The sequence below is a fragment of the Schistocerca gregaria genome, chromosome X, assembly GCF_023897955.1.
Source record: "Schistocerca gregaria isolate iqSchGreg1 chromosome X, iqSchGreg1.2, whole genome shotgun sequence".
In the NCBI taxonomy this organism is placed as follows: Eukaryota; Metazoa; Arthropoda; class Insecta; order Orthoptera; family Acrididae; genus Schistocerca; species Schistocerca gregaria.
The window spans coordinates 190,103,431-190,117,333 of NC_064931.1; the positions used below are offsets into that span (position 1 = coordinate 190,103,431).

General features: G+C 36.9%; 1 protein-coding gene across 1 annotated transcript in view; it reads right to left on the reverse strand.

Annotated features, from left to right (window-relative positions):
• The window catches only part of LOC126297964 (putative ammonium transporter 3), a 259,770-nt gene that overhangs the window by 26,794 nt on the left and 219,073 nt on the right, over window positions 1–13,903 (reverse strand). Inside the window, exons 9-10 of the mRNA XM_049989281.1 lie at window positions 4,746–4,896; window positions 3,557–3,712 (exon numbers count right to left, since the gene is read on the reverse strand). Of these exons, the coding sequence (XP_049845238.1) occupies window positions 3,558–3,712; window positions 4,746–4,896 (306 nt within the window). The 3' untranslated portion in view covers window position 3,557. The remainder of the gene's footprint in view (window positions 1–3,556; window positions 3,713–4,745; window positions 4,897–13,903) is intronic.

Genomic DNA, 13,903 nt, shown 5'->3' on the forward strand with positions numbered 1-13,903 from the left:
CTATAATGAAATGTCATTTGCATCTCTGCATTGACACATGGGTAATTATAATGCAATAGGTTTGATCCTAAGTTTGACCCAGGTCTTCTATGATGCTTAACATGACCCATCTATCTGCAAACTTTCTGTATGTGAGAAAAGTCAATTTGTTCCATGATTTGAATTCCATGTTGAACTATAGATTCCTGGTTGGGTCAGTTGACCTCAAGAGAGATGCAGGAAACATCATCCTGACAAGTATGAATATGTTAAGTAAAAGACTGAATTTCAAATGAAGATTAGGTTTGATGTCTGTTTTAATTTATGTTTAATGCCACTGTGTGTTTCAGTTTTCCAACAGAAGCACTTTATATCATTCACTGGAATTTGTCTATGCATCACAATATTTTTCTGCTTTTCTGCATATATCTTTTAACTGTTTCTATTTTGACAACAATCCATATAATTTTTTCTTTAATTTGCAAATGAACTTTGTGTATATTATTTTCATATTTAAGAGTAACAGTAATCAAATATGTTGCAATGGGAAATCAGATTTGAAGTGCTGAATATTGAAGATGTAATTAATCACCTCTGTCAAAGTGTCTGCCCCATACCTTTCTCCTTAGTGTTAATACTAACAATTCTTTATAAATATTCTGTAACAATCATTATTAATACTTTTGTTGTACAGTATTTTTACTTCATTCAGTTAATCTACCAAACAAAAATATTTAAGTATCATCATTTGAAGATCACCCTGAAACATAACATTCATTATGACTTATATATAGAGTGAGTCACCAACTATTGCACCTAGAATACCTCCAAAAGTATGATGGTAGCTAAAATGTTTGTGGAACAAAAGTTGGGTGGGGCAATGGTGTTCATAATATGACGTTTTTTTGTTGCTAGGTGGTCACGTCAAAGATATGAAGGTCAACTTTGTTTTTTGAATGGGATGCTATAATTTGGTACTTATTTTCTGCAATCATCTTATCATGGATTGAGTGTTATTCCTTATCACATTGGCACTTATCAAAGCACATGCTCTGACAGTTCTCTCTTGCATATCTTCAGGTGTAGTTGGAATGTCTTTATAAACAATATCTTTTATGAATACCCACAAGAGAAAATCCAGAGGTGTCAAGTCTCGCAAATGAGCTGTCCACAACACATCTCCTCCGTGTCCAATTAAATGATTTGGGAATTGTCTCTGCAACTCATTTCAAGCCATCAGCAAAAAATGTGCTGGACACCCATCCTGTTGATACCACATTCTCTTCCTTGTTCCTAAAGGTATTTCTTCGAATAACAGACCTAATTTTTCTTGCAGGAATTTAATGTACTTCCTACCATTAAGACTTCCTTCGATGAAATAGGGTCTATAATTCTGTCCTCCAGAATCACACACCATGCATTCACTGATCAAGGTTTTCGGTGTGCAACTTGCTGCAGCCAACATAGATTTTCAGTTGCACAATAATGCATCTTATGAAAGTTTACATTTCCATGGTTTGAGAACATAGCCTCGTCAGTAAATAAAATCAAATTAATATATGTGCCATCCCTCTAAATCTGAAGTTGAGCCCATCGGCAGAGTTCAGTGTGATGCATACAATCCATACCAGTTAATTCTTGGTGGAGATTGATATGGGAAGGATGATATTTGTGGTGATGCAGAATATGTTCCACACTACTCTGGCTCATGCCAGATTCCCTTGCAATTTGATGTGAACTAACACAAGGACCTCAAACCACAGTGGCAAGAGTACCAATCACCATTTCCTCATTAGTAACTTTCCTTTGCCAGATATGTTTCCAATGTGTGAAACATCCAGTTGTTCTCAAATTGTCATACCCATATTTAAATGTACAGGTAGGGTGAGTACATTGAGGATGTCTTTCAGCATATAAATATCTAGATCTCACTGAATTTCATTGGCATTCTCCATAAATAAGCATACCTACTTGCTCTGCAAAGAATACATCATTCATAGTCGCTTAATTCGACAATACGAGCCTTACCATTCCTATTAGTGTTGTATTGTGAAACTGTTGAATGGTGTTTACATGTCAGTGGCACAGTAGATAGATATGCAGTATTCAGCGAATATTTACTATTTGCATGATATATGAGAGAGAATTGTCAGAGCATGTGGTTCGATAAGTGCCAATGTGATAAGGAATACCACTCAATCCATGATAAGATGATTGTGGCACTGCAGTGATACCAGTGGTCATCATCTTGAACACCTTCTGTAAGTGGACGTTCATACCAACTTTGTGGCCTTCATTGACCTTCAAAGATCTTACTGTCAAACATCATTGGATTTATGCCGATAGCTGCTATCAGAAAATAAGTACCAAATCATGACATCCCATTTAAGGAAACAAAGTTGACCTTCATATCTCTGACATGACTCCACCTAGCAACAAAAAGCCAATGTCATAGTATGGCCCCCATTGTCCCACGCAGCTTTTGTCCCACAAAATTTTCAGCTATTATCACACTTCTGGAGGTATTCTTGTTGGCAACAGTTACTGACTAATCCTGTATAAGTAAACAGTCTTTTTTGAAATTAAATGCAAATTTCTTTGTGAGTTTCTACCTCAGGAACGTCAAATTGCTTCAAAACAGGAGCTTTCATGGTACCAACCAATGTCATACGTTTTTTTAATTTACCATGTGTCCATTAATAACATGTTTGTTACAATTCTGAAAAAGTCTTCTAGTTTCTAGTCCCTATTCATTTTTTCCAGAGGAATGATATTTGCAACATGAATCTAATGTTGGTTTCAGAGGTCTGATCTCTCCCCCCCCCCCCCCCCCCCCCCCCCCCCCCTGAGAGTTGTTATTTGGCTTCACCTTTCTTTTTCTTGCCTTGTTGTGTCTTGCTGTAAATTGTTTGTAAATTTATGGAACCCTGGAATCCATGTATTTTGTACTATTCTCTTTTCTGCTGGATTTTTTTCCTAGTTGCTTCTTGATGCTGTTGTGGATAGTATTGTGCTATGGAATTAGTTTCTTTAAATTAGATGGTCTGTTTGTTTATGAGAGTAATATTTATTCTCAGATAAATATAGAGTGAGAACTATATTTAAGCCAACAATGAAAAGAAAACAGCCACTCTCACCTGTGAAATATGAACAGGATGCATTAGACAGAGCATGTATTCACAGGGTTCTGTACAGTTTCAGTCAAGTATATACGGGTCCAACAAAGATAAGTGTGACTTATTGTTATTTGTGCATTGAAGTTGATATGGACTAAGATCTGCTGAGGAGTCTGGGATAACGAAGCACACTTATGTAAACTGCCACATCAGTTAATTTTTAAGTGCACACACACACACACACACACACACACACACACACACACACACACACACACACACACACACACACACACCTGGAAGACTGGAGGGGAGTTCCCAGTTCCCAGCACAGTTCAAAATAAAGCACCAGGGATGAAGCATAAGTCTAATGGACTACAGCTCAATAGGGCAGTAAACTCTTTATGTATCATTGGTGCGTACTGTGAAAGCCTTAGCACATATGTTGATATGGTACTTACATTAGTCTAGCCATGCATGTTTTGGAGGAAATGGAGGCCATTTTCCTGAAATGCTACTTAACTGCTGCCAGATATCTTTGCCTTCAGTTGCCTCAGTTGTAGACACTTTACTAATATTGTCACCATCTTCTAATTTTTGCTTTGACAACCTGTAATCTGCAGCAAACGAGATACCCAATGACTCAGATGTTCCAGCATGTGCATTATATTTTTGTAGAATGGCAGAAATGAAATGCAAATAATACAGCATAACATATAACCCAATCCCTTGTTTAGAAATGTCACCTCCTCTGCATCCATTCATTAGCAAGTTCCTGAAGTGCAGTACAAAGTATTGAAAATGTTACAACATCAACAGTAAGGAGAATGGGAGGAAGAAGAAGGAGCCATGATCAAGTACAGTTGTTAGCTGGATTTGATGTTATGTTTTGTACTGATAGTTGGAAATAAGTTCTGAATATTATTTGCAATTATAAAGGTTGGAAAACGTGCACTAAGAATGAATTTGAGCAAGAGTCACATAGAGAAAGTAAAATATTGTATTATGAACTGTCAAAAAAATCTAAACAGTAATAAAAATATTTCAGTATACAATATATTTCAATATACTGTCTCCTACATTGGATCATTTGATAATTTTGGTTGAGGCAAGAATGAGGAAAATAAAAATGGAGAACTGAGGGATAGTAATGGTCAGACATATAGCATGTGTGAATGCATGTCACTTATCAGCTAGATATAATGATTTAAAATATGAAGAAGTTTTTATACCCTCTCAGCTGTTTCATGTTTAGTGTACCATGCAACTTGCCATCATGAAGTATATGTAAAAGAAGAAATTGTTATTCTTTTGTTTGAGAAACAGTAATTCATCATTGTCTGTAGTTTGGCCTATTCTAACACTAATATTATGCATGTTAGTTTAGTCAACAAACACAGTATACCTGTTTGAAGAAATAAACCTTTAATAGAATGCAGAAATGCTTTTAATCACTAGACCAGTTATGTTAAGAGCAAGAGTATCAAAATAACAGTTTTAATCAAATTTTATTTAATAGTTTCTTCATTACTGGTTTATACCAAAACTTCATTTTATTCAGTTATGGTGTGCATATTAATGCATATTTTAGCCAACTGTACAAGTAGCTGCCAGCAGGGCAAGCAAATAGAAAGTAGAAATACTGCTTACCTGCTGTTATCTTGCTGTTGTATCTTTTATTTATTTCTTTTCCACCAAATGTGATTCCATTGCTAGTGTGATATACTCCGTGTTCTGTTATGTCAGCTCCAGCCAGTTCATTAGAAGGGTCCATTCGAAGTCCAATCATTTTGTTAATTAACTGTTACAGAAGAGACTCTTTCTCCATAAAACTGAATTTGTTTCAAAGAGGGAAATAAAAAAGACATAAACATTTGTGGCAGTAAACTACAGTTGTATTAGTACCGGCTTGAAGTTACTTTTGCTATTTGATTTATTTTCACTGCTTGGCAGCAGGGGTGTCAATGAAGAAGCTTAGAGTCTACATGCAGATTATTTTTTACCACAACCTGCACTTTGCAACCTTGACCTCCAACTTAAGAAATCCATCACTTAATAAATATCTACTGTCACAACATGTCACATGCAGCAGCCACAGTACTGTTCCAACAATTAATGTCAGACTTACTGTCTGATTAAGATATATTGGCAACTGAATATCGAAAAACATATGTGATGCTAGCCTTTGGCAGCTGTCTTCAAAGGGATCCCTGTGCACATTTTCTGTGATATTCTGTTGTCCGTATCTCCTCATGGAACAGGTAATCTGGCTTCATATTATCTTATCAAACTACAGAAGGAGTGCTGCAAGAGGAATATTGTGACAGCACTTATTTATTTAGTTACTGACCTCTGAAGTTAGGGACTGAAGGCACCCAGGGTGTATTTTCTGTGATATTCAGCTCTACATCTATACTCGGAAAACCACCATGAGGTGCATTGCAGAGAATATATCCCAGTATACCAGGTTTAGGGTTTTTTACTGTTCCATTCATAGAAGGAGGGGGGGGGGGGAAATGATTGTTTGAATGCCCATGTGCATGCAGTATTTATTATAACCTTATCCTCAGAGTCCCAATGTGACCAATACATAGGGTATTGTAGTATATTCCTGGTCTTGAAGCTTTGTTAACAGATTTTCTTGGGATACTTTACATCTATCTTCAAGAGTCTTCCAGTTTAGCTCCTTAAGTATCTCTATGACACTTTCCCAGATATTAAACAAACCTGTGACCTTTTGTGCTGCTCTTCTCTGTATATGTTCACTATCCCATGTCAGTCCTTTCTGGTATGGGTTCCACACACTTGAGCAATATTCTAGAACTAGTTCCACGAAAGATTTATAAGCAGTCTTCTTTGTAAAGTGATTGCACTTGTCCCAGTATTCTACCAATAAGCAAAAGTCTACCACCTGCTTTACTCATGACTGAACCTATGTAGTCATTCCATTTCATATCCTTACAAAGTTCTACGCTCAGGTATTTGTATGAGTTGGCCAACTCCAGCAGTGATTCATTGATATTATTGTGTTAGGATACTATGTTTTTTTTCATTTTTGGTAAGTGAACAGTTTTACATTTCTGAACTTTTATAGCAATTTGCCAGTCTCTGAACCACATTAAAATCTTATCCAAGATCTGACTGAATACTTATGCAGCTTCTTTCAGGCAGTAATTTATTACAGATAACTGCATCATCTGCAAAAAGCCAGGTTTTACTATTAACATTGTCTGCAAGGTCATTAATATACAACATGAACAGCAAGGATCCCAACACACTTCCCAGGGTTGCACCTGAAGTTACTTTTGCATCTGACAATGACTCTCCACCCAAGAGAACATGCTGTTTCCTTCTTACCAATTAGTCCTTAATCCAGTCACAAATTTCACTTGGTATCCCGTATGATTGTACTTTTGACAATAAGCATAGTTGGGGTACTGAGTCAAATGTTTTTTTGGAAATCAAGAAATACTGCATCTACCTGGTTGCCTTGATACAAAGCTTTCAGTATGCCATGTGAGAAAAGTGTGAGTTGCGTTTCACATGATTGATGTTTTCAAAATCCATGCTGGTTGGCACTGAGGAAGTCATTCAGTTAAAGGTACCTCATTATGTTTGAGCTCAGAATATGTTTTAAGATTCTACGACAAATCGATATTATGGATACTAGATGATGGTGTTGTGGATAACTTCTACTACCCTTTTTGTAGATGGTCATGACCTATGCCTTTTTCCAAGAACTGGGCACGGTTTTTTGTCTGAGGGATCCATGACAGGTTATAGTTAGAAGAGGGGCTAACTCAGCTACAAATTCAGTATAGAGTGAGGCAGGGATTCCATTGAGGTCTGGAGCTCTGTCCAGTTTGAACAGTGTCAGCTGTTTCTCAACACCACTGATACTAATACTTATCTCACTCATCTTTTCAGTGCTACAAGGATTAAATTGGGGCAATTCTCCTGAGATTTCCTTTGTGAAGGAACATTTGGAAACAGAGTTAAGCATTTCAGCTTTTGCTTTGCAACCCTCAATTTCAGTTCCTATCTCATTCACTAGGGACTGGACACTAACTTTGGTGCCATTAACAGCATTTACATATGACCAGAATTTCTTTGAGTTCGTGAAAGATCACTTGACAATAATCCACTACAGTAGTCATTGAAAGCATCATGCAGTGACCTCTTGACAGTCCAATGCTTTTAATTCAGCATCTCTCTATCAATAGTCCTAAGCTTTGTTTTACACCTATTATACATTAATCTCTGTTTCTTTAGAAGTTGCTTTACAATTATTGTATACTACTATCTCCCATTATGATCTGTTCTACTGGGTACATATCTATGCAGTGTTGTTGTTGTTGTTGTGGTCTTCAGTCCTGAGACTGGTTTGATGCAGCTCTCCATGCTACTCTATCCTGTGCAAGCTTCTTCATCTCCCAGTATCTACTACAACCAACATCCTTCTGAATCTGCTTAGTGTATTCATCTCTTGGTCTCCCTCTACGATTTTTACCCTCCACGTTGCCCTTCAATACTAAATTGGTGATCCCTTGATGCCTCAGAACATGTCCTACCAACCGATCCCTTCTTCTGGTCAAGTTGTGCCACAAACTTCTCTTCTCCCCAATCCTATTCAATACTTCCTCATTAGTTATGTGATCTATCCATCTAATTTTCAACATTCTTCTGTAGCACCACATTTCGAAAGCTTCTATTCTCTTCTTGTCCAAACTATTTATCGTCCATGTTTCACTTCCATACATGGCTACACTCCATACAAATACTTTCAGAAATGACTTCCTGACACTTAAATCTATACTCAATGTTAACAAATTTCTCTTGTTCAGAAACGCTTTCCTTCCCATTGCCAGTCTACATTTTATATCCTCTCTACTTTGACCATCATCAGTTACTTTGCTCCCCAAATAGCAAAACTCCTTTACTACTTTAAGTGTCTCATTTCCTAATCTAATTCCCTCAGCATCACCAGACTGAATTAGACTACATTCCATGATCCTCATTTTGCTTTTGTTGATGTTCATCTTATATCCTCCTTTCAAGGCATTGTCCATTCCTTTCAGCTGCTCTTCCAAGTCCTTTGCTGTCTCTGACAGAATTACAACGTCATCGGCAAACCTCAAAGTTTTTATTTCTTCTCCATGGATTTTAATACCTACTCCAATTTTTTCTTTTGTTTCCTTTAGTGCTTGCTCAATATACAGATTGAAAAACATTGGAGATAGGCTACAACCCTGTCTCACTCCCTTCCCAACCACAGCTTCCCTTTCATGCCCCTCGACTCTTATAACTGCCATCTGGTTTCTGTACAAATTGTAAGTAGCCTTTCGCTCCCTGTATTTTACCCCTGCCACCTTCAGAATTTGAAAGAGAGTATTCCAGTCAACATTGTCAAAAGCTTTCTCTAAGTCTACAAATGATAGAAATGTAGGTTTGCCCTTCCTTAATCTTTCTTCTAAGATAAGTCGTAAGGTCAGTATTGCCTCACGTGTTCCAGTATTTCTAAGGAATCCAAACTGATCTTCCCTGAGGTCAGCCTCTACTAGTTTTTCCATTCGTCTGTAAAGTATTCGTGTTAGTATTTTGCAGCTGTGGCTTATTAAACTGATTGTTCGGTAATTTTCACATCTGTCAACACCTGCTTTCTTTGGGATTGGAATTATTATATTCTTCTTGAAGTCTGGGTTTATTTCACCTGTTTCATAAATCTTGCTCATCAGAAAGTAGAGTAGGACTGGCTCTCCCAAGGCCGTCAGTAGTTCCAATGGAACGTTGTCTACTCTGGGGGCCTTGTTTCAACTCCGGCCTTTCATTGCTCTGTCAAACTATTCACGCAGTATCGTATCTCCCATTTCATCTTCATCTACATCCTCTTCCATTTCCATAATATTGTCCTCAAGTACATCGCCCTTTTATAGACCCTCTATATACTCCTTCCACCTTTCTGCTTTCTCTTCTTTGCTTAGAACTGGGTTTCCATCTGAGCTCTTGATGTTCATTCAAGTGGTTCTCTTATCTCAAAAGGTCTCTTTAATTTTCCTGTAGGCAGTATCTATCTTACCCCTAATGACATAAGCCTCTACATCCTTACATTTGTCCTCTAGCCATCCCTGCTTAGCCATTTTGCACTTCCTGTCGATCTCATTTTTGAGACGTTTGAATTCCTTTTTGCCTGCTTCATTTACTGCATTTTTATATTTTCTCCTTTCATCAATTAAGTTCAATATTTATTCTGTTACCCAAGGATTTCTACTAGCCCTTGTCTTTTTACCTACTTGATCCTCTGGTTCTTTCAGTTTATCCAGGTCCCATCTCCTTAAATTCCCACCTTTTTGCAGTTTTTTCAGTTTTAATCTACAGGTCATAACCAATAGATTGTGGTCAGAGTCCACATCTGCCCCTGGAAATGTCCTACAATTTAAAACCTGGTTCCTAAATCTCTGTCTTACCATTATATAATCTATCTGATACCTTTTAGTATCTCCAGGGTTCTTCCATGTATACAGCCTTCTTTTATGATTCTTAAACCAAGTGTTAGCTAAGATTAAGTTGCGCTCTGTGCAAAATTCTACCAGGCATCTTCCTCTTTCATTTCTTAGCCCCAATCCATATTCACCTACTACGTTTCCTTCTCTCCCTTTTCCTACACTCAAATTCCAGTCACCCACTACTATTAAATTTTCATCTCCCTTCACTATCTGAATAATTTTTTTTTTAATTTCATCATACATTTCTTCAATTTCTTCATCATCTGCAGAGCTAGTTGGCATATAAACTTGTACTACTGTAGTATGTGTGGGCTTTGTATTTATCTTGGCTACAATAATGCGTTCACTATGCTGTTTGTAGTAGCTTACCCGCATTCCTATTTTCCTATTCATTATTAAACCTACTCCTGCATTACCCCTATTTGATTTTGTGTTTATAACCCTGTAGTCACCTGACCAGAAGTCTTGTTCCTCCTGTCACCGAACTTCACTAATTCCCCCTGTATCTATTTTTAACCTGTCCATTTCCCTTTTTATACTTTCTAACCTACCTGCCCGATTAAGGGATCTGACATTCCACGCTCCAATCTGTAGAACGCCAGTTTTCTTTCTCCTGATAACGACATCCTCTTGAGTAGTTCCCACCCGGAGATCCAAATGGGGAACTATTTTACCTCCGGAATATTTTACCCAAGAGGACGCCATCATCATTTAATCATACAGTAAAGCTGCATGCCATCCAAATGGGGAACTATTTTACCTCCGGAATATTTTACCCAAGAGGACGCCATCATCATTTAATCATACAGTAAAGCTGCATGCCCTCGGGAAAAATTATGGCCGTAGTTTCCCCTTGCTTTCAGCCGTTCGCAGTACCAGCACAGCAAGGCTGTTTTGGTTATTGTTACAAGGCCAGATCAGTCAATCATCCAGACTGTTGCCCTTGCAACTACTGAAAAGGCTGCTGCCCCTATTCAGGAATCACACGTTTGTCTGGCCTCTCAACAGATACCCCTCCGTTGTGGTTGTACCTACGGTACGGCTATCTGTATCGCTGAGGCATGTATGATCAACTATTCTTTTATACTTGAGCCAGATTTCTACTACATGCTCCTGCCCTGTGCTGAAAGTTTCAGGTTTCTCATTGAGATATGAAACTATTGATTTATTATCTAGTTTAATGAACATATATATCTTTCTGCTTGGTGTAGTTGTTTGTTTATTTTTGTACTTTGGTAATCATTGCTGTCACAACCACGCCATGGTCACTGATACCAGTTTCGATGTGGACGTCCTCAGGGAGGTCAGATCTATTTGTGGCCATTAGATCTAATATATTTCCATCATGAGTGGGGTTCCTAAATATCTGTTCCAAATAGATTTCTGAGAAGGCAGTTAGTAAAGTTTCACAGGCTGTCTTATCACGCCCAACACTAACAAAACTGTAATTTTCCTAACTAATTGTTGAATGATTAAAGTTTCCACTGATGATTACAGTATGGTTGGGCAACTTATGTACAAGTGAACTGAGGTTTTCTCTAAAGTTTTTGGGTACATCAGGAGATGAGTCTGGTGGGTGATAGAGGGATCCTATTGTCATTTTGTACCCACCCCTGATACTGAGTCTTGCCCAAACAGTCTAACATTCAGCTTCAATTTCTACCTTGGTGGATTTTTGTTTCTTGTTTACTGTAACAAACACACCACCTCCATTTCCCATTGGCCTATCTTCCTAATTACACTGGTAATCTGGCTTGACGTTTTCTTATTAAACTAAAAACGGAATGCACTATGCATGCTGCCAGTGGCATATTGTGACAGTGAACATTTATTTAGTTATTGAGCTCTGAACTTTGGGGCCAATGGTGTGCGTAGTGTATTTTTTATAATATTCAGTTTCCAGTAGCTCTCTGAATGTAATATCTGCTGAACTCAGCATCTGGATATAGATCTTGTTTTGAGTTTGATAAATTTTATTTGAAAATAGTTTTATGTTCTCTGCTGCATTTGTTCATTATGTGGCAATGATTCTGTATCTTCTATTAACTGGGTGTCTTGCTGTAAAATACTGTGTAAGTTACTGTTACACTTTGATACATTTCAGCAGACAGCACTAACCCATTTTACATCTGCCAGTTACACTACATCAACAGAGAAAACAAAGGTAACTTCAGAACAGTTATGTCACTTAATTAAATGGCAATGCTCCTTTACTCCCAAGGACACAGATATAGCACTGTCAACAAACATTTTGTGGGACCATACATTTTAGGATAACATAAGTGTTTTTTGATATACCTTCCTTTATCCATGGCTGCTGCTAGGGACACAATTAATTGAATCCTTAAGCAGAGGTTTCATTACATCAGTGCCTACCTGGCTATATGCCAAATATACACATACACATCTGACTACCTCATAGTTCAGTACAACAGTACAACATACACTCTCCAAGGATCAGCAACTATCTCTGTGTCAGCCAGGTAGGAACTAATACTGAGTACTTGACATATAAATGTCTACATATCTTTTTATGCTCCTTCCAAATAAAAGGCATTGTTGTATCAAGATAGTAATTTGATATAATAACTCTATGTAGTAAATGTTACAGTATTGTCACAGTGTCATAAACATGTCATTCAGAGCGTAGACCATATATCTTAATATAGATTTAGCTTGTATTGCTAACTCAGTTAATGTACATGAATACATGAAAATATTACCAGAAGACAGATAGAATTCTCATCTTGTTGAGTTGATTATATGTACAATTAGTTAAAAACTATACTAACAAACATGCTTTAGTTCATAGGTGAAGGCAGGAAATCAATACCAATAAATAAGTAACCAAAATAAACAAATAAATTATATCAGTACCACTTAAGGGCACTGAATGTCCATTTGTCATGCCATTAGAGAAAGCCAATAATAGAAGATGTGGCTAAAGCACCCTGTGAGTGGTTTAATGTATGAACTGCAATATGTGTTAAAACAGGTATCTGTACAACTTTTAAAAAATATTGGGGGGGGGGGTGGGGCATACTGGGGGGGTCTTTTCCCAGGAAATTTTCTAAATTTTAGATGAAAATTAGTGAGTTATAAAGCTTTCTTTAAACATTTTAGAGTCATATGATCAACATTAGAACCCCAAAAACTGGACTCTCGATAACTCGACACTTTAGGAAACTCGACAAGCCTGACACATCTTTTGGCTTTGAAAAATGAAAAAAAAAAAAAAATACATAAACACGCACAGTATTTTCATAAAAAGCTAATTTAATTTACAGTAATACTCATGCTTATAGGCTATTACAGAGCAGTGAATGTATAGCTGTGAAAAGACGGAAATTATATTTAAATAAATCGTAAACTATCCTTAAAAGAATGAAACATAAAATATTGCTGTCACACAGTAACAGAACTTTGATTAATAAGTGAAATAGCTAATTTAAGCTTACTTTGAATAAGGCTCAGGGTTCATTAAATAAAAACAATATCTCAAAGTTAATGCTTTAATAGAGTTAATAAAATTAATAGAATATGCCTAATACTTTCAATCGAAAAGTATGTAAATAGCGGGTTTTAATTGGGTCTTAAACCCTAAAAATATTGAAATATTTGAAAACAACTAATACAGTATTATAATACAGTGCTAAACTGTGCTAATATTTCGAAACTGAAAATTTAACATTATGTATGTATTTAATTCTCTATTTTATAAAGACTTTTAATATTGCTCTAAATGCCTTTATTAGGGCTAGAGTGTCTTTAGTAAGGTGCAAATGTCAACTGTATGACTGGATTACTGGATATGAAGTCTTTGATGACTGGTTGGATACACAATCCATCCAAAACATCTCGGTGGGCATGCAGAACAGCCAAGTTGTCCAATTTCTTCTGTCCCATTATTGATCGGAGATATAACTTCAGACAACTAAGGGCACTAAATGACCATTCTAATGTTGCTGTCATGATTGGAACTACTTGGAGAAGCTTAATGCTCTTCACTTCTTCACATAACATTTCTCCAACTGCAGGCTCTTCTTACATCACGCATGTTTTTTAAGACCAGTTGTTTTTTATTAGTGATATCGGCTAACATATTTGAGTGTCGGCACAGTCTCTCAATGTCTAGGTCATTTTTGAAGAACTCTGTTGATTTTTCCAAATATACTTCATTTCTGAGGAAGCAAAGGATCATCAACTTGTGAAGGTTTTTCTTTTAAATACAATTCCCAAAAGTGTTCGAAACTATCATGCCTTCCATTCAATCTACTAATCAAGCCCTCATATATTTTTCCCAGA